Here is a 23038-nt window from a genome sequence, read left to right on the forward strand (position 1 = left end):
GTTTCCAATGTTCTGGTGTTATACTCAAATCAGCCAATGGAATAAATGAAGTGTATTCATTCGTACCTAGCCGCGGGAAATTTTATTTGAGTATTATTGGACACTTACAAAGGTCAAGTCAGGGTGAAAAGCTGGCTTATTCAGCTTACGCCGAAAAATGTTTGGCTCACAAGAATTGCAGCAATTCCAAACAAGAAATATCTTTTTAAAAAGATGTACGGCGATGATTGTGGTTGGAGTTGGTGAAAGGTAAAGAGTTCAATGAATGAGATCAAATATAGCGAATGTCTTTTTCCATGCAGTTGTAAGCTGCATCACACGCAGTGCAGGATGTTACGCGGAGTTTTCGCGGCTTATTTTACATTATTACATATTGCTGATCATGAATCTATAGATACAAAACAGGAAACCAAAACAAAAAAGAATGGAAGTAAAATTAAAACATATAAGTTAACCGGCCACACGCGAAGTATCCGTACATATTTTTAATATTTATACTCGCGTTTTTCGAACAAACCTGTTTTAGAAGTTGGTCGGGCATTGTTATTTGATTTTATTATTAACAGTATCGAGAATAATCGCGCTCATTCTTAATACATTGGTCAATGTTATGGAATAATTCTTGTTAAATTAATCAAAAATAATATTTATCGTGGCATTGTTGAAAACACATTAAGAATCTATTATTGACATACCATAAGTATATCGCCGAATACCTTCATTTAAAATATTTCTGGTCTCAAGAAAATTCCAGTTCACCTAGTTCACGCGATAGCGTCTATATAATATAACGATTATTTTACTGGCCGCGAACTGACCCTGATACCTTGCGGATTGGAATGCAATGCATTGAAGTGAGGTCACGCCTCCACTGTTGGAACGATAGCATGTTTAAAACTTTATACTTTTAGATGTTTGATGTCCAATTTCGAAAACAATTAAAAATGGTTTGGCCAAAACAATTATCAGGATAGGGAAAAAGCGATACTTTTATGAACTTCTATATACACCGAGGTCACAATGTCAATAAAGTTACCAATGTTTTAGTTGTGCGTAGCCATTACATCTCGACATAAGTTACCTCCCATGTTTGTCAAATGCCATTTTAAAACAAAGTTATGTATGTCAACATCTTAAGCAAAGTTGCTGAACGGTTGGCAAAGGTTGGTTTGGAGACCCATCCATTTAAGGTAAACCTTTTTCCTGCATTCACGATTTGGGATTTATTTTTAATTATATGAATTATGGTAAACGTATAGGTAATTCAAATTCGGATGAAATATATCGGAGGAATCCGGGTCCGTTCGCCCTAATTTCTTTTCGCCCTAAATCCTGTTCGCCCTAAATCCTGTTCGCTCTGGGTCCGTTCGCCCTAAATTTTATTATTAAAGCAGGTAAGCAATAAATATAACGAAATTTGTTATCTTTTTAACATTTTAATATATAAATGACAACTTAAGCTACAAACTTGCCTACATGTGTGAAAAATCAAGACGGCGCTCTTTAACGTGTAAGAGTGTTTGTAACAAAGCCATCAAAGGCCAGTAATTTTCTCTTATCGTTTATTGTATTAATTAATGAAAACTTTATGTTACACCTTTACATTAATCAATACATATGTACATGAAACAAATACAGTGAAGAGAACAACAATACAGAATATATAGTAGAGTAACCATGGGTTGTATCGGACACACGGGGTTTATCGGACAACCACAAAAAGTCGAATATTTACATACATAACGACCTTGCATTCAACCGTTTGATCTTTGTTTACATTCTATAAATACGTTTTCATAGTATAATGTAACCAATCATCCGATTGGGTGATGGATTAAATCAACGATTCCGATTGGAAGATGCGAGTTTGTTTGGAGTGACATCCCCTCTTGACCTTGGCGAAAATCCGAGAGGCAGGAACATTTGAAACGGTCATTTAACATGTAACAGTACGTTGTGAAATGAGTGATACCGTTGTGAGAAAACGATTGATATTTTAAGTGATATATTTATCTTTTGAAAAAACATAATAAAACTATTACAAACATTACATGTAATGTTAGAAAAATAAGAAAAATGAAACTGTCCGATAATCCCCAGATAGTAAATGCTTCGTAAAATGCTATCGGGGTTTATCGGACACCAAACTATGGCAAGACTACAAACAGTCGTTATGGTCTGCATGTTTTATTAATAGGGTCGGGTGCATTTTAACAAGAATTGTGCGGCCTTCTCATTACTTTCTGTCACGTTCCTCCTCTTTTTCTTTCGTAGATGGCGTCTGGCAATATAATTCTAGCACTGAACAATGAAGAAATTGGCATGAAAAGACACTGCAATAGAAAACAATTCTACACCATTAAACTTTTAGATAACTTATATGACCATGAATGGTATTTCGACCACCCTTTGTTGGCTACGCTGCATATTACGATGAAATATTTCGTTAGAAAGTATCAGACTGTTGCGGAGGTTGTGATGAAAACGTTGCTGAAATGGAACAGCGACAAAATAAGAGCAACGAAAGACGAGATTGTAACAGACAGCCACGTGTTTCTAGTCAATAAAGTTATGGATTTTCTGACAGACGAAGAAAGAAATAATTTAATAGACATTTCAGATGAAATTAGAATGTTTTCGTTATAGATTATAGTGTCTAGCATGTCAACACAAACAGTTAAGATGATAAATGAAATAAAAAAAATGTTTCTTTCTTACGATAAAAATGTATATTAATTTATGTAACATTAGTAAAAGCAAATTAAAGTCAACAATCGTATAACGTGTATTTTTTACGAATTATAGAGACACTAAGTTACTTTTTAAATTATCTAAAAAAAGCCCCTTACATCCACTCTGTGACCCTCTCGTCCACCACTCCCCCACACTTTCTACTTTCTTGGGTACTCAGTAGCAACTATTTATTTCAATACATGAATATACGTTTTGCAGTCTGAACATTTCATATATTTCTTATGGTCTAGCACCGACCCTCCTCGCTTGCAATCCGATCTCATATCGTCGAGCCAAAATATATAACATATAAGACATTCCATTTTTGTCAAAAGGAATAACTAATATTATATATAATAATGTTTGAAAATGGGATCTTAATTAGTACGCGTTTCCATTTATCTTAGCTCATTAATGCGTCTTCATTTCAGACAAATGCCTAAAATAGGAAAGGGTATCCGCTGTCAATATGACAGGGATGACTAAGAAAAGGCTGTCACAGAGGTTAATATAGGCAACATGTCTATCAGGCGAGCGGCTTCAACATTTAATGTGCCCAGGTCCACCTTGCATGACCGCATTAGTGGCAGGGTTGAGGTTGCTGCCCTACCTGGCAAGCAGACCGTGTTCCCGCTACACATTGAGCGTTTGCTGGCGGACAAGGTCAAGGAGGCTGCCGAGATGGGATTTGGCATTGATAGGCAGCAATTTAAAGCAAAAGCTGCCCAACTCGCTGCCTCCTTGCACCTGAAAACGCCAATCAAACATGGAGTGCCAGGCGATGACTGGGTGAATGCCTTCATCCAGAGGAATGGGCTAAGTCTGTGTTCCCAGGTCGCCCTGTCCACAGTGAGAAGTAGGATGCTAAATAAAACTGTAACGCAAAAGTATTTCTCTGCCCTCGCAGAAACTGTACAACAACTAGAGCTCCATGACAAACCAAATCAAATTTGGACGAAACGTCAGTGTCTTTGACACATAAGCCCACCCGCGTGTTTGCTTCTAAGGGGGCCAGAAACGTCCCGGGGCGGGTAGGGAACTCACGTGAATCAATCACAGTCACGGCCTGTATCAATGCGGCTGGGTCGGACGTCCCACCTATGGTTGTCGTCAAAGGCAAGACGTGTAAAGCTTTAAACGCGTTCAATGTCTCCGAAGGTCCTTTCGGTACCAAGTGGACATACCAACAAAAAGGTTGAATGGAGGAGTCCCTTGGTACCGAATGGTTTAAGGGCGTATTTCTGCCCAGCATCGGCCCACAAAGACCTCAACTTCTCATCTTAGACAGTCACAGTTCACATGAGTCGTTAGATATAATTGACTGCGCCAAAGCGGAACACATAACTTTATTTGCTTTACCGCCCCACACCACCCAGTGGCTAAATCCATTGGACAAGACTGTGTTTGGTCCATTTTCCAAAGAATACAACAGGATTTGTACGGAGTTTATGTCAAAATCCCCAAACAACAGCGTCTGTAAATGGGTTTGGCCCAGCCTATTCAAAAACGCTTATGAAAAATAATTTACCAAGCACAACATGACGAAGGGCTTTATAACTTGCGGGATTCATCCGATCAACATGTCGGCCATACCGGACAGCGCATTCATGCCCTCAAGCGCCTTTGACAAAGCTCCCACTGACATCGCTGTGCCAACTACAAACGCCACCGAGATGTCCTGCTGCGACAATATTGCGGTGCCAAATGTTGCAGTGCTTAATTCCGTCTGTGGGGGAAGTGGGGTAAGTTGTTAATGCGTTATTGGTTTGGAAAAAAACACACTATGAAATAAATACAATGTAGAAAAATGTTATTTCAAATACGCAAAATAATCTGTAAAGAGTCACACGCATAATAACAGTACCGTTCGTTTATTTTAAGAAGCAAAATGATCGTGTCATGCGTTCGATCCCATATGATATATACGATTAGTGGCTAACTTAACAATAGAAAAACAACCTAAACTGATATTTCGCATAACATTTAAAATCTTATTATATCTATAGGCCGGTAGTGCGCAAGTTTTAGGGACAGCTGACGAAAGCGGCATGCTAACGCTAGAGTCCGTTGTGGCAGCAGACATCCTAGAGGCCATCATGAATGCAGGGATGCAGGTAGAATTTGACGTTGGTAGTTTGATCACGGAACCAAGTTACGCCACATCCATTATCGAACCATTGTCGCCAACCCCTCCAGAGCACTTGGGTCAGTATCCGTTTGTTGCAACGGAGTGTCTTGCTTCCCCTGGACTGCCTGAAGGAGTAAGTCCGTTGGCAACGTATGCTTCGTCCTCCCCATATGATGAAGTAGAGAATCTCTTCAAACTACCCAAGCCAGCAAGCAACCCAGACAGCAAACCCTCAAAACGAAAACTGACGTCTCATAGGTATGCAGCTACACTGTTGCTTGGTCAATAAAGTTTTGATTTTACTTATTCATTTGCTAAGTAATTCATCTTGACACTAGACTTATTAATATCTGAATAATTTGACAGCGTTTGTTCTTCATTCTTACCTTTAATAATCGAATGACAAAAATTAATGTGTTTGACAGGTGCGCACTTGCAAGCATTTTCGTGTCGTTCTCGTCACGTGCATTCCTTTTATTTTAAGGGTGCTCACTAGCAATGAGATCGTAAGGGAAAAGGAGGAGACAAAAAGAAAGAAGGAAGACGAGCTCAGGAAAAAAGCAGAAAGAAAAGTGGCAAGATTGGCCAAGCAGGAAGAAATGAAATCAAAAGTAGCCCTGAACAACAACAAGAAGAAAGCAGTGATCAATTAACTAATTGAGTTTTTGAATGGAAAATAGTCACTTACGAAATACATGTGTTGAGTTTGTATAATTACGTGATGATGATGTTGTTGTTGTAGTAGTTGAAGTTGATAATGAGTATGATGATAAAATAAATAATTATAATAATTAACAATCACAATTACAAACAACACTTGATACAGATCTACAACTCAACTGAAACGGTGTTTTTGTTTGTTTTTATAAAATCCATAAAAACGCAATGATTTTGTTCTTGTTTACATAGTCGGTGGCATGTTGATTGTGTTAAATCCACGAAATTAAATGTTTTAAAACTGGATAAGTCCCTCTTTTAATGTGATATGTTTTATTTGTTGGTAGTTATCGATATGCTTTAACAACCCTAGATGTTGTTTATTGTTAACATGTTATCGCAAGTTATCTATTAAATATAATTCAGTTCGTATCAGTTACAGCAGTTCAATATTTTTCAGTAGAATTATCCCCCGGGGGGGGGGGGGGGGGGGGGTAACTTCCTATATACGGGTATATTAGGGTGTGTCGAACATATGGGGTGTGTTTTTCGACTAAAATTATTGATATGGGTATGGTTTTGAGCATCAAAGTATAGATATGGGTATTGATGTCAAAAATGTGCTTGTATATAAATGCATACATATTTGAAAGTATCAGTATCAAAATGGGTATGATAAATTTCATTCTTGTATAGAAATGGGTATCAAAAAGTAAATTTCGCCCAGCTGTAATAATCGTGCCAAAATCGATGCGAGAAGCTGTCAGTTGTAAACGAAGCGTAGTAATAGTAAAAGTTGTAAATTACGTCATCAATGACATCATGATTTTTTTAACTATGATGACGTAGTTTAAGTGCTTACATCACTTTTACATTTCATTGCTCGTCAAAAGGTCGATAAATATATTAAAATGGGTCCACTGTCTCAATGGTATCCTAAACAAATGTGTCCTGTCCGATCAATCCCTAGAAAATAAGTCGTCCGATAAACCCCTTTTTGATGTCCGATACAAGCCAGGAAGTGTCCGATCCACCCCTAGTGCACCAACACATATTTAAACGTAAATGGTTCGTTTAATGCCTCGATTATTATCGGACAAGTTATTGTACTTACTCTGACAAAGATGGTTTAACAATAAAAGCAAAAGCTATCCGAAATAAACCGTGACGTCACTACAAAACACGGCAATTTTCCTGAGGGTGTCCGATACAACCCATGGTTACTCTATAATACAATGAACACATTATGCAACACATTTACATTAATCAAACCATACATATAAATCTTCAAAATATGTACATGAAACAAATACAGTGTACAATGAACACAACACACTATGTAACAGCTTAACACATGTCTTATCTCTTTAACTCGTAAGCGTGTTTGTAACAAAGGCCAGTTATTTTCACTAATTGCTTACTATATTAATTAATGAAAACTTAAGGTTCAAACTTGCTTATATGTGTCAACAATCATCTGTTCATACCCCAATATGCAAATGATAATATAGGGCGAACGAACCCAGGGGGAACGGACCCAGGGCGAACGTGTAACAAGGGCGAACGGACCCGATACCATATCGGAGAGAGCAATTCAATTTGTATTTGCCTAGTTTAATACGGATAAGTCCAGGTAACGAAAACATCTTGTCACCGCAAAAGAAAACACTTTATTGCAATATAACGTCGGTTAAATAATAGTTGTTGGGTGGAGGCATGCTGGTTTTCCATCAGCCTACCTCTGTCAGACTGAAAAGTATAGTCTATATAAATTGTAGTCCATATAAACGGACTCCCAGAGCCTTTGATAATTTTTGCTATGGCGGTTCTGGCAGTCCATATGCACCCCTTCATAAACATGGGTGCAGTTCAGCGCAGCGAATCCGTGTGCTTCACTAAACAAACATTGTTCGAGACTAATTGGGGAAAATAATGAATAAACTTCATAAACATGTTAAATTTACCTGAATGGCAACCTACGGATGTCATCCTTTGCATGCACCCTATAAAAACACGACGATGTTTCAACACACTTTTCTCGCTGACATGTTTATGTTAAAATTTGAAACAGTGTATTCTGTATCGAATACCACATCGTTATCGACTTTATAGGCTGGAGCACATAACCCGACGTGCAAAATATTGGTGTACTGCGACCCAACCAATATTGGGTCAATTTTCTAATATGGCAAATACAGCGTACAAAACAAAACCGAAGTCAATAAAATCAATTATTTCTTGCTTTAATGGTACCATTTGGATGAGTTTGTGGTTAAGATAGGTAAACTTTTATTCGTTCTTGCAGTTTCAGTGTTCCTTAACCCTTGCATTGTTGATAACATTTTGGACCCATGGCCAAGAGAGATCGCATTGCAACTATCAGCAACCCATTGGGTTATAAAGCTGATAGTTGAATTATTGCAACTATATAAACGGACGCCTTAAGTATATGCTAATTTTTGCAGTGACGGCTCTGGGAGTCCATATGCATCTATTAATAAACACAAGTGCAGTTCTCCACAGTTGATGAGTGTGCATCACTTAACAGACGTAGTTTGTGACCAAGTTAGGAAAGAGATGAATGAATAACTTTCGATAACACTTTAAATTTACCTGAATGGCAACCTACAGATGTCATGCTTTGCTTGCATCCTTAACAAAAACAACTTTTCACCGCAAAAGCTAACTATATTTCAATATAATGCGGGTTTAAGTAATAGTTAAGGAGTGGAGGCCTGTATGTATTCCATCTGCCTGCCTCTGTCAGAATGGGTATTGCAAGCTCCTCTTTTCTTTACCACATATGTTGCTGAACCATCTGTGCATTTCGTTCTTTATGCTTCCTGTGGTTACCTTTCTTCTTGCTGGCATCACTGTGCTTGTATTTTGTGGTGAGTTGTGAGCTGTGGTACTGAGGATACTTCTCTTAATCTCTACTTATTTTCTCAGGCAGTAGGGGAAAGGGGTGGCAGATTGTCATTAGACTCAGTACAGCTCAGGGGCTCTACTTTTTCTTGCATCTGATGCTGATGCTACCTCAGCATTGCTTTGTTTTATAGGATGAAACTAGATCTTTTAAGATATTCTTCTCCTAGACTGCTCACATCAAAGGAAGTTTTACATACTACACATTCATATTTACCATTTTTTAGCTCACCTAAGAACAACGTGCTCATGGTGAGCTTTTGTTATCGCCTTTTTTCCGTCGTCCGTCATGCGTCGTCCGACATCAACATTTGCGTTGTTAACACTCTAGAGGCCACATTTATTGTCCAATCTTCATGAAATTTGGTCAGAAGATTGGTCTCAATGATATCTTGGATGAGAACGAAAATGGTTAGGTTTGCTTGAAAAACATGGCTGCCACGGGGCAGGGCATTTTTCCTTATATGGCTATATATGGCTATAGTAAAATCTTGTTAACACTCTAGAGGCCATATTTATTGTCTGATCTTCATGAAACTTGGTCAGAAGATTCATTCCAATAATATCTTGAACGAGTTCGAAAATGATGCAGGTTGGTTGAAAAACATGGCCCCCAGGGGGCGGGGCATTTTTCCTTATATGGCTATCGTAAAACCTTGTTAACACTCTAGAGGCCACATTTACCAGTATTTTCCGATCTTCATGAAACTTGGTCAGAAGATTTGTCTCAATGATATCTTGGATGAGGTAAAAAATGGTAACCTTTGCTTGAACGACATGGGTTCCAAGGGGCGGGGGATTTTTCCTTATATGGCTATAGTAAAATCTTGTTAACACTCTAGAGGCCACATTTATTGTCCAATCTTCATGAAACTTGGTCAGAAAATTCATCCCAATAATATATTGGACGAGTTCAAAAATGGTGCCGGTTGGTTGAAAAAACATGGCCGCCAGGAGTTGGGGCTTTTTTCCTTATATGACTATAGTAAAACCGTGTTAACACTCTAGAGGCCACATTTATTTTTCGATCTTCATGAAATTTAGTCAGAAGACTGGTCCCAATGATATCTTGGATGAGTTCAAAAATGGTTTCGGTTCCTTAAAAAACATGGCCACCAGGGGTCGGGGCATTTTTCCTTATATGGCTATATATGTCTACAGTTAAATCTTGTTAACACTCTAGAGACCACATTTATTGTCCAATCTTCATGAAACTTGGTCAGAAGATTCATCCTAATAATATTTTTGACAAGTTCAAAAATGATGCCGGTTGGTTGAAAAACATGGCCCTCAGGGGGCGGGGCATTTTTCCTTATACATGTATGGCTTTAGCAAAACCTTGTTAACACTCTAGAGGCCACATTTATTTTCCAATCTTCATGAAACTTGGTCAGAAGATTTGTCTTTAAAAACATGGCCACCAGGGGGCGGGGCATTTTTCCTTATATGTCTATATATGGCTTTAGTAAAACCTTGTTAACACATTTAGAGGCCACAATTATTGTCCAATCTTCATGAAATTTGGTCAGAAGATTTGTGTTAATGATATCTTGGATGAGTTTGAAAATGGTTACGTTTGCTTGAAAAACATGGCTGCCAAGTGGCGGGGCATTTTTCCTTATATGGCTTTTATGGCTATAGTTAAATCTTGTTAACTCTCTAGAGTCCACATTTATTGTCCGATCTTCATGAAAATTGGTCAGAAGATTCATCCCAATAATATCTTGAAAGAGTTAAAAAATGATGCAGGTTGGTTACAAAACATGGCCGCCAGGGGGCGGGGCATTTTCCCTATATGGCTATAGTAAAACCTTGTTAACACTTTAGAGGCGACTTAATTTTCCGATCTTCATGAAACTTGGTCAGAAGATTTGTCCCAATGATATCTTGGATGAGTTTGAAAATGGTTTCGGTTGCTTTAAAAACATGGCGACCAGGGGTCCAGGCATTTTCCTAATATGGCTATATATTGCTTTAGTAAAACCTTATTAACACTCCAGAGACCACATTTATTGTCCGATCATCATCAAACTTGGTAACAAGATTTGTACCAATTATATCTTGGATGAAATTGAAAATAGTTCCGGTTGGTGGAAAAACATGGCCACCAACGGGGCGTGGCATTTTTCCCTATATAGCTATAGTAAAACCTTGTTAACACTCTAGAACCCATATTTTTTGTCCGATCATCATAAAATTTAGTCAGAAGAATGGTCCCAATGATATCTTAGATAAGTTCGAAAATGGTTTGAGTTGCTTGAAAAACATGGCCACCAGGGGGCGGGGTATTTTTCCTTATATGAATTCGTGAATCATCATGAAACTTTGTCATAATATTTGTTTAAATGAAATCTTGGATGTGTATGAAAATGGTTGTGGTCTGTTGAAAAACGTGGCTGCCAGGGTGTTCACTAGTCATGAAAGTTGGTAAGAACATTTTGTTCTAATGACATCTTGTGCTGCATAGAACAGGTCAGTTCCTATCCTCTCAGGTGAGCTACTTTGGGCCTTTCAGGCCCTCTTGTTTATTAGTCCCCTTCCGGTTTCAACAGAGAGGACTTATGGTTTTGTATCCGTCCATCAGTTTGTCCGTCACACTTTTCTGGATCCTGCGATAACTCTAATAGTTCTTTATATTTTTTTCATGAAACTTGGAATATGGATAGATGGCAATATGGACATTATGCACGTCATTTCATTTTGTTCCTACCTGAAAAATTGTGGTTGCTGTGGCAGCAAATAGACTAGAAATGCTGCTGAAAATGGTGTTTTTTTCTGGATCCTGCGATTACTCTAAAAGTTCTTAATATTTTTTCATGAAACTTGGAATATGGATAGATGGCAATATGGACATTATGCACGTCATTTCATTTTGTTCCTACGTCAAAAATTGTGGTTGCTATGGCAACAAATAGACTAGAAATACTGCTGAAAATGTTTTTTTTTTCTGGATCCTGCGATATTTTTAAAAGTTCTTAACTTTTTTTCATGAAACTTGGAATATGGATAGATGGCAATATGGACATTATGCATGTCATTTCATTTTGTTCCTAGGTCAAAATTTGTGGTTGCTATTGCAACGAATAGACTAAAAATACTGCTGAAAATAGTTTTTTTTCTGGATCCTGCGATAACTTTAAAAGTTCTGAATATTTTTTCATGAAACTTGAATCATGGATAGATGGCAATATGGACATTATGCACGTCATTCCATTTTGTTCCTACGTCAAAAATTCTGGTTGCTATGGCAACAAAAAGACTAGAAATACTGCTGAAAATTGGTTTTTTCTGGATCCTGCTATAACTTTAAAAGTTCTTAATATTTTTTCATGAAACTTGAAACATGGATAGATGGCAATATGGACATAATGCACGTCATTTAATTTTGTTCCTACGTCGAAAATTCTGGTTGCTATGGCAACAAATAGACTACAAATAATACTGAAAATGGTGGTTTTCTGGTTCCTGCGATAACTTTAAAGTTCTTTATATTTTTTTTATGAAACTTGGAACATGGATAGATGGCAATATGGACATTATGCACGTCATTTAATATTGTTCCTACGTCAAAAATTCTGGTTGCTCTGGCAACAAATAGACTACAAATAATACATAAAATGGTGGTTTTCTGGTTCCTGCGATAACTTTAAAAGTTCTTAATATTTTTTCATGAAACTTGGAACATGGATAGATGGCAATATGGACATTATGCACATCATTTCATTTTGTTTCTACATCAAATATTCTGCTTGCTATGGCAACAAATAAAAAAATATTCTGACAATGGTGGAATTTCTGACAAATGTGGAGCCGATAGGGGACTTTTATTGCTTGGCAATAGTCTTGTTAATTCTGCAACATGCTGAGCCTGTATGAACTATAATTTACCAAATACAGGTACATAATCAAAATTAAAGACATTTCAGCAATTATTGCAGTGTAAAAACAAATAAGACTACTTTATTTAAAAGTGAGTCTCATTGGCTTGACCTCACTGAACATTGTAAAACTTTCGTAATGCTGGACATATTAAAAATAAGGTGCCATTTTTCTACCCCATTTAAAAACTAATAATGTGATTATGCTTTTTGTTGTTAACATTTAATGTATGGACAAAGATCACCAATTCAAGTGACATTAAATTGCTACAGGAAAAAGGCTTTTACAGACGCAGTGTGGTACACGTATCTGCCTCACAAATAAGTTGCTCAGAATTGACAGATTACCTCTACATAATTTTGACTGCGTCCAAAAAGCAATTATACATTTTGTTTACTTTTGTCCTTACATAACCTTTTATAAGGCAGTCAGAATTACTATTTGTGTTGAAACTTTGTGTTTAAACTTAACTTACTGTTTTAATTTTAGGTAATATTCTGCTTTACACTGAGTATTACGAAATGTGTTCAGTTATTTTTTCAAACAGTTATACAATGTACATGCTTCATAAACATGGATTACGTTAACAATATATTGAATGGTTATCATAACAACAAGGATATAAATTAGCAGGGGCCCTCTAGCCAATTTCCCCTAAATAAACAGAGAAAAAGAATATATCATTTGAACATGAAAAGCTGAGTGTTGGCTATATTCTAACCTTGTTTGTGACATATACTTATAGATTGGCTGGTACAATGAACATGTTGGTGAACATTTCAAATTTCCACTTGACTACGACACGTTTGCTCTTCTGGTGATCAGCACACCAGACATGTTTGAGAACGGGCTCTGGCATTTCATATTGCGAGAAGAGTGTACTGGCACCCAGGACATGCTGGACACATTCCTCAAGGAACAGTTCAGTGCAATCAAACAGGTACGACAATGTGAATCAAACAGGTAGGACAATATGAATCAAACAGGTAGGACAATGTGAATCAAACAGGTAGGACAATGTGAATCAAACAGGTAGGACAATGTGAATCAAACAGGTAGGACAATGTGATTCAAACAGGTAGGACAATGTGATGATGATTGCAAGATAGACAGTGTGTATAGGTCTGCGTGTGCTACTTTCTTGTTTTAACATGCATTTTGATAGGCCTTTAGAAAATACAGCTATGAAGTATGATTCTCCTTTTTGTTTTCTTTCTGGCATGGTAAACTTCAGAGACTTAGTCTTATTTAACATTTCCATGTGTATTATAACGTGTTCTAATGAGTTCAGATTGTTTATGCCCAAAGTAGGGTGGCATATAGTAATTGAACTGTCCATCAGTCAGTGCGTCTGTCTGTCCGTGCGTCTGCCCGAAAACTTTAACATTGGTCATAACTTTTGCAATATTGAAGATAGCGACTTGATATTTGGCATGCATGTGTATCTCATTGAGTTGCACATTTTGAGTGGTGAAAGTTCAAGGTCATCCTTCAAGGAGGTCAAAGGTAAAATATATGGCTTCAAAGCGGCGCAGAAGGGGGCATTGTGTTTCTGACAAACACATCTCTTGTCTCTTAAATCATAGTAATAAGTTAATAACTGTATTTTGAAAAGAATTTTTTTTTATATTGTCTCAAACTGCGATGGGATGCATAGCTCCGTTTAGCTCTGCTTTTCACCTTAGATGATCTTTACATAATGCCAGCAGATCAGAATGAATACACTTAATTCATTCCGTTGGCTGATTTTAGCATAAAACCCCGGTAACGTTAGAAACATAACGGGTCTTTGTTTCATACGACGGTACACTGTTCAGTGCAGGGAAATGCAGTCTACTCTCTTTTGTTAATATGAAACATGCACATTTTGGCCCAGTAACAATAAGGAATTACTAGTAAGTTCCATGCCCAATTCCCGGAGACTTTCAGGGTCAGTGCTGAATAATTGTCAGGGGAATATTGACTTTACTTTCAATAAATGCCTTATATTGATAACACAGTATTGATTTCAAGATATCGAATAACACAAATTTTAGGGAAAGAAATTAATAAAAACCTATGTGTCAATGCCATTTGTCTTTTATTGTGAGACAAAACCACTGAAATAATGAAGTGCCCATGATATAAGGGAAATCGTTATTATCTAGCCACACATTTGTTACATATGCAATCAGTCTGTGTGAAAATCTTTTCTGCAAGCCTGAATAGTAAACCAACATTTGCCAGTTTGCTCTAAATCACACAGTGAACTGTGCGACTTAAATTTTCAATCAGAAAGTATCGTGGTTTGATGTGTCATTTACAAGATGCAAAGAGATTTGTAAAGACCCATGTCATGCGCAAAAGGGGTCTTATGCAATATGCTGCCAACGTAGCTCCAGTCAAGTCACTGCATCCACACAGTCTCTTGTCAGGACATTCATACTAAGGAGAAAAAATTAAAAAAAAAAGTCTATTTGTTTACTGAAAATCATACATTTAAATAAATATAGTAATAAAAGGTTTTTAATAGTTTTGTGGCTTCTTTGCAAAATTTGTTTTTTACAAATGCAGGGTTTAGAAAATCAGTTAATATTGAAAGTCTCGTGGTGTAATGGTTTAGATTTAGTGTTGGCCTTTTGGCACCTTGGCTTGACATCCTGGGGAAGGCGTATTTTTTTCATTGAACTGTTTTTTTGCTAATTAAATAATTTAAGATTATTTCAAATATTATAGTTTTGTTGGTAAATACCTTAATGACATTACTACATAAAATACACAAATTCCGCTTCAATGTCCTTTTCAATCAAATTGATTGAGACTCGCTGTGGTGTTTGCTCAAATTAAAGCTACCTTTGTTTAAGTTGTGATGTTTAAATGTGAGAACTATATAACAGATGTATGCAGACATGGATATTGAGGCTATCCATGACTTTGAGATGCTGCCCAATCACCGGCCCCGTGTCCTGGTGCAGACAGCTGGCCATGTATCTGGGGCAGCCTACTTTTACCAGCAGAAAGATGTCCACCCCAACCCTTGGGGAGATAAGGTGTGCCATCGTATCCTGTGTTAACCATTTACCCCTTAGATACATAATTTGACACATTTGTAGTCCCTCAGAAAGTTAAATTTAATTTAAAAAGCATAAAAAAGCATAAAACCCAGCAGACTGCGAGTTACTTTATTTATTTTTACTTTATACTTTATCTTATTTAACTTTCAATTGTGGCTCAATCTGGTGACAAGCATTTTGTTTATAGAGAGTGAGAATCAGACATACACAATGTAGTAGTCGTGTTATGCATGTCTATATACAAATACATGTCTTTTATACATGTCTATATACAAATACATGTCTTTTATACATGTCTATATACAAATACATGTCTTTTATACATGTCTATATACAAATACATGTCTTTTATACATGTCTATATACAAATACATGTCTTTTATGTATGTCTATATAAAAGAGGTAAAAATAAATGTGATTAAAGACTAGCGCATGTTCTTTTCACTGAATTTTGATTAACAGTTTATTGTTCTGTTCTCTTACAGAAACTGTTTGGGGTCAGTATTCACCCAAAGTATGGTGGTTGGTTTGCCCTTCGAGGGGTCTTGATCTTTAAGAACGTTCAGTGCGCTGAATTGCCTCGACTCAATCCACCTGACTGCGTTCAATCGTTTGAACTCAGGAAAGAGCTTCTTGAACGATTTAATGATCGGTGGCAGGACTGGTCTTATAGGGACATTATTCCAGTCGAACACAAATACTCAGAACGCCAAAAGCAATATTTTGGTACACTGCCAAAAGACAGAAAAGCTTTGATTGAAAAGTGGAAAGCAGGTGGTGAATCTCATTGTAATTTGTAGTTTATTTCAGTAGAGTGTAAGCTCTGAGATAATAGAATTAAACAGAGTTATTTGGCTTAAAATGTTTTGTATTGTTGATGCTTTAAATTCTTGAGTATTTCAGATATTGCTTAAAAAACTCTTTTGAGTGTCTCGTACTTTTTATGTTTTTTTCCCTTTTTCTAAAAGAACCCTTTAAATTTTAGCATTTATGTTTGTTGCTGATTTCCCATATATTTTTTATCTAATTTCTAAAATAATTTTTAACTTCTTTTAGACTTCACATTTGTTCAAATTGAGTATTTGTAATGATTTTTCAGCACTAATCATTAGGGCAAGGTTAAGTTACAATGTAATGTAAACCCCCAGCGTATGATTTTTTGAGGGGTATATTGCTGTCTCTGTGTCAGTTGGACGGTCAGTTGGTTTGTTTAAGAAATGGTATTTTTCTATCATGGTTTGTTGTCGAATGACCCACAGTAAGGAGTATAGATGCGTAGGAATTAAATCACGAGATTTAATAACACGCATCTATACTCCTTACTGTGGGTTATTCGACAACAAACCATCATAGAAAAATATTATTTCTATTCTTACACGATTCTGATTGATTTGATTCAAGCTTTTGGACGCGAACTATATTTTTCAATACTCCGCCCTTCTAGTACAAAGTTCACTATTTAGTGACGTCATTGAATTGTACAAACATATGACGTCGTTTTCATTCATAAATATTTTGCAAATGACATCACTTTCATTGAGAACAACAATCGTAGACACTAAATGACGTCACTTTTATTGATGCTACTGAAAAACGGACATGCTTTAAATGTTTTCTTAATTACGTTTTTTTAACAAATAACATTCTTTGCAGGCGTGGTTATGCCACTTATCACCAAATATACAATTTGTTGTTTCATTACATGTATATACATGCTACATTTATTACATTTCTTTTAGAGCGGGATTTAGCCCGTGGATTTTACTGCAATATTTACTTAAGTTATTCGGAACTATTTTCGAAAATATTAAGCTCCGCCCATAATTTATTGCAGAATAACCCACACTTGATTTCCTTCTTTGTCTATAGAAAACAAGTCGCGTGCTGTGTTAGAATTGTTGGCATCACAATGGAGTGTAAATGTGCAGTACACTTTCCATGTGCAGTGATGGTCACGTTCCTGAATTATGTGCTTTTGATTGAACCATTTTTTATTGGTGCAATTGATGTTAGATATATTTTTAAGCAAAAACAAAAGCAGATATTTTTTTAAGCAAAAACATAAGCAGAAACATAAAGTTTGTTCAGCAAACTTCTACATTACTCAAGTGATTTAATTGAAACTTGAGAGCTGTCTTCACCATCTATTGTATGTTTAAAGACACATTTTTAAGTGTAGTGATTTACTTATTTTTGAGTTATGTGCCCATGATCTTAGTCATGGACATAGATGTTTTGCTGGTGACAAAGCCATGTTGGGGTATTTGTGACAAAGCCATGTTGGGGTATTTGTGACAAAGCCATGTTGGGGTATTTGTGACAAAGCCATGTTGGGGTATTTGTGACAAATCCATGTTGGGGTATTTGTGACAAAGCCATGTTGGGGTATTTGTGACAAAGCCATGTTGGGGTATTTGTGACAAAGCCATGTTGGGGTATTTGTGACAAAGCCATGTTGGGGTATTTGTGACAAAGCCATGTTGGGGTATTTGTGACAAAGCCATGTTGGGGTATTTGTGACAAATCCATGTTGGGGTATTTGTGACAAAGCCATGTTGGGGTATTTGTGACAAATCCATGTTGGGGTATTTGTGACAAAGCCATGTTGGGGTATTTGTGACAAATCCATGTTGGGGTATTTGTGACAGTTCCATGTTGGGGTATCTGTGACAAAGCCATGTTGGGGTATTTGTGACAAAGCCATGTTGGGATATTTGTGACAGTGCCATGTTGGGGCATTTGTGACAAAGCCATGTTGGGATATTTGTGACAAAGCCATGTTGGGATATTTGTGACAAAGCCATGTTGGGATATTTGTGACAAAGCCATGTTGGGGTATTTGTGACAATGTCATGGTTTGGTATAGTTGACACAGCCATGTTTAGCACCAGGAGCTCCAAGCTGACAAACGTATATGTATTTTCAATTGAACAGATTACGTTTTCCTATCAAAGCATCTTAAGACTAGCATGTTTAGCTTACCTGTGCTTGAATTTTTTAAAGGGACTTGTTCACAGGTTTTGGAATGTGTTGTTATTGTTCATGGTGTTTTTAATGCTTTTTATAAGAAATCCAGTTAGTGTCACAAAATATAACGATAACAACAGGACGCCACTTGTTCAATCGTTTTGCGTTTGTAACGTTTGATAATTTTCATGTTTTTAAATCGACATAAGATGCATATAATGGATATTTTAAGCACGGGAAATGTTCAGTATTATCGGTATTGTTACCTCGCAAATAACTTAATTTCAACAAAAATTTGCAAAAAAAACCCATTTCTTCAAATGTTTCAATTAACCGAACCGTGAACAGGTACCTTTAAAGGGATCTTTTCACGCTTTGGTAAATTGACAAAATTGAAAAATGTTGTTTCAGATTCGAAAGTTTTCGTTTTAGTTATGATATTTGTGAGGAAACAGTAATACTGAACGGCGAGGTATAAAACCCGGAACTATCCGGAAATCTTTATGGTAAAACCCGGATCCGATATAAATGGTTATAACTTCATTATTATTCGTCCGTTATTAATTATAATGGTACCGTTGTAAAGAAGATCCTCTACAGATTCTAACCATATCAAAATATTTTATGGCAGGGTCGTAGTCGGCCTGTAAATCGCGGACAAAGTCGGCCTGTTTTAACGTTTTTTTTTACACACGCAAATGCCGAAAAGAAAACCCGGATCCGATATAAATGGTTATAACTTCATTATTATTCGTCCGATATTAATTATAATGGTACCGTTGTAAAGAAGATCCTCTACAGATTCTAACCATATCAAAATATTTTATGGCAGGGTCGTAGTCGGCCTGTAAATCGCGGACAAAGTCGGCCTGTTTTAACGTTTTTTTTTACACACGCAAATGCCGAAAAGAAAACCCGGATCCGATATAAATGGTTATAACTTCATTATTATTCGTCCGATATTAATTATAATGGTACCGTTGTAAAGAAGATCCTCTACAGATTCTAACCATATCAAAATATTTTATGGCAGGGTCGTAGTCGGCCTGTAAATCGCGGACAAAGTCGGCCTGTTTTAACGTTTTTTTTTACACACGCAAATGCCGAAAAGAAAACCCGGAACCGATATAAATGGTTATAACTTCATTATTATTCGTCCGATATTAATTATAATGGTACCGTTGTAAAGAAGATCCTCTACAAATTCTAACCATATCAAAATATTTTATGGCAGGGTCGTAGTCGGCCTGTAAATCGCGGACAAAGTCGGCCTGTTTTAACGTTTTTTTTTACACACGCAAATGCCGAGAAGAAAACCCGGAACCGATATAAATGGTTATGACTTCATTATTATTCGTCCGATATTAATTATAATGGTACCGTTGTAAAGAAGATCCTCTACAGATTCTAACCATATCAAAATATTGTATGGCAGGGTCGTAGTCGGCCTGTAAATCGCGGACAAAGTCGGCCTGTTTTAACGGTTTTTTTTACACACGCAAATGCCGAGAAGAAAACCCGGAACCGATATAAATGGTTATAAATGCATTATTATTCGTCCGATATTAATTATAATGGTACCGTTGTAAAGAAGATCCTCTACAGATTCTAACCATATCAAAATATTGTATGGCAGGGTCGTAGTCGGCCTGTAAATCGCGGACAAAGTCGGCCTGTTTTAACGGTTTTTTTACACACGCAAATGCCGTAAAGAAAACCCGGAACCGATATAAATGGTTATAAATGCATTATTATTCGTCCGATATTAATTATAATGGTACCGTTGTAAAGAAGATCCTCTACATTTTCTAACCATATGAAAATATTTTATGGCAGGATCGTAGTCGGCCTGTAAATCGCGGACAAAGTCGGCCTGTTTTAACGGTTTTTTTTTACACACGCTAATGCCGTAAAGAAAACCAGGAACCGATATAAATGGTTATAAATGCATTATTATTCGTCCGATATTAATTGTAATGGTACCGTTGTAAAGAAGATCCTCTACAGTTTCTAATAATGTTAAAATATTTTATGGCAGGGACAGTGTTAACCTGTAAATCGCTGTGCGGTAAAAGTTGACCGAAAAATACCGTGTTTTTTTTAACACAGAACAATGTCTTGAGGAAAACACGGAAAAGCTAAAAGGGGTTATAAAAGCATCCTTTTCCCAACCGACCATACATTTTTGGTACCGTTGTTACGGTATTGTTCCACTGTTTCTAAATATGTAAAAAATATTGTGAGAAAGCATAATATGAAATAAGGCGAAGCATCAAAGCGAAAATGGTTATAAATGCATTATTATTCGTCCGATATTAATTATAATGGTACCGTTGTAAAGAAGATACTCCACAGTTATTAACCATGTCAAAATAATTTATGGCAGGGTCAGAGTCCGCCTGTAAATCCCGGTCAAAGTCAGCCTGTTTTAACGGTTTTTTTTACACACGGAAATGCCTTAAGGAAAACCCGGAGAAGGTAAACGGGGTTATAAAACAGTATTATTGACTCGATATTAATTATAATGGTATTGTAGTACAGGAGAACCTCCACAGTTTCTAACCATCTAAAAATATTTTAAGGCAGGTTCAGATTCAGCCTGTAAATCGCGGTCAAAGTCGGCCTATTTTAACGTTTTGTACACGCGCAAATGCCTATAGGACTACCCGGAAAAGGTGATAAAATCATCACTTTCCCAACCGACCATACATTATTTGATACCATTGTAATGTAAACAATGGACCTATTCCTACGGCCGTGTTAATACCAATATGAAAAGATGCCATATCAATCCACAACCCCTGGGTAGGTAGATGGGCACCTTAGACCACTAAGTCACGGTAACTATGTCTGTTACTGCTACTTTTGACATTGATATTACCAGTTAAATGTCAATTTCGTGACATGGTTCATGCAATACCCTGAAATTTTCCGGGGACACAGTAACAACAACTGCCAATTAAGGATACAATGGTCGCGATCACAGGTTAGTGCCACCCTTGTATATCTGCTCTTGGCATGTTGTTCTTACTTACTGTCAATCGAAGATTTGGGTCTTGGGTAGATATACAGCTTGTTGTCAAACCGTTCCGATCCGAATACTTAAATAAGAAGTTTTTTGTTAAGAAAAAAATCATAACTGCAATACAAGTCTAGCTTTGATCACGATATAAATCATATAAACATTTTATGAATCGGTGTTGATATAAAGTGTGTTAATTGACCTTGTGCTCGAATTGTTGTGTTTGATTTTATTTACTTACAATGCCTTTAGTAGTGGGACATAGCCAGACAAAGTACTTGTCTGATTATTTGTGTAAGGGATCGTACACAGTGTTCTCGTATTCTGGATATAAAACGCTCCAGTTTATGTACGAGAGGGACGTTTTTGAAGTTGCGCCTTTCTTTTCGGTAAGTACCGTGCACAGTACATATATATATATATATATATATTATGATATGATTATATATTGTATATATGGGTAGATTGCTCACTATGTATTGTTCACGATGTCTATACATAGTTATTTACGGGTGCATACAATCACCGCAAAGTACAGAAAAGCATCGAATAGCACCGAAAAGCACCGAAAATACACTCAATTTCTCGCTATATATATGCAATATATCGTTTCTAGTGTGTGTTAACGGGTTTAATTAGTTAATTAATGGTTATATGATTGTATGTCTATACTACAAAATTGGATAAATATCGGCAATATACCGACCGAAATGCTTTTCCTGTGAAGACCGAAAAGCACTCAATTTCTCGCTATATATATATATATAGAGTTCCTATAAACGGATTTAAATTAAATAAAAGTTAAGAAAAACATGTGTGGAAAAATACCAAATAAGCCAGATACTTCATTCTGATTTCGTCAATACTGTACAGATCTTAAATTTACGGATCATTGTAATTTCCTGCAACGATATCTATTCATACGACACACGAACACTAACACGGATCTTAATTAAGCAGACAAATGCTTCTGCTATTCACAAATTCACACGAGCCGCACTTTTATAAAGGATAATAACTGAATATACACTTATTGACAGAGATCAACGCAAATGTATATTATGTAACCTAAATGACATCGAGGATGAATTTCACTTTGTTCTTAAATGTCCTTATTATAATGATGTTAGGAATGCATTAATTCCGAAATATTATAGAATCCGACCGAATATGTTCATGTTTATTAAACTACTTAATAGCACAAACAAAACTGTATTAAGAAAGCTAGCCATGTATTGTTTAACATGCTTTAAAATAAGAGAAAATGTCATATATATGTAGTGTTAAATAGAAGTACATTTTTCACAAAAAAAAATAAGGTCAGAAATATGTAACTGTATCTATATTTTTGTAAACCTATATGCATAACATTGTGTGACCACTGTGTATTAAACCCATCCATGTACCATTCTCACGAAATATGTTCACGAAATATATTTCGTGTTTATTTAGATTATTTATTCTTTAAAATTATGTGTGTTTTTGGGTGTACTTCAACGCATGCTGTTATTTATATGTATGTTAATAACGATGAGCTTCACATGCTTAAGTCAAAAATAAACTATTCTGTTATATTTGCAAAGGCAGCAGCATCATACTAAAACAATCCCAGAAAAATAATGAATATCAACCGACATGACCGACAGAAATGATTCGATGCACGATGTGAATCAA

The 23038-nt window shown here is 36.4% G+C and overlaps 2 protein-coding genes across 2 annotated transcripts; both read left to right on the plus strand.

Moving 5' to 3' along the window:
* The first annotated feature begins 1066 nt into the window (after positions 1 to 1066).
* On the plus strand, positions 1067 to 18802 carry LOC127845655 (cyanocobalamin reductase / alkylcobalamin dealkylase-like). The gene is made up of 4 exons (XM_052376683.1): positions 1067 to 1190; positions 13068 to 13262; positions 15199 to 15351; positions 15861 to 18802. Exons 1-4 carry the CDS (start codon positions 1119 to 1121, stop codon positions 16173 to 16175), a joined length of 735 nt encoding a protein of 244 aa, XP_052232643.1. The 5' UTR covers positions 1067 to 1118; the 3' UTR covers positions 16176 to 18802.
* LOC127845654 (uncharacterized) lies at positions 3178 to 5717 on the plus strand. The gene is made up of 3 exons (XM_052376682.1): positions 3178 to 4475; positions 4740 to 5119; positions 5346 to 5717. The coding sequence occupies exons 1-3, from the start codon at positions 4272 to 4274 to the stop codon at positions 5512 to 5514; spliced, it is 753 nt and encodes a 250-aa protein (XP_052232642.1). The 5' UTR covers positions 3178 to 4271; the 3' UTR covers positions 5515 to 5717.
* Positions 18803 to 23038: the final 4236 nt, after the last annotated feature.

This window comes from Dreissena polymorpha, chromosome 9 (genome assembly GCF_020536995.1).
Source record: "Dreissena polymorpha isolate Duluth1 chromosome 9, UMN_Dpol_1.0, whole genome shotgun sequence".
Taxonomy (NCBI): Eukaryota; Metazoa; Mollusca; class Bivalvia; order Myida; family Dreissenidae; genus Dreissena; species Dreissena polymorpha.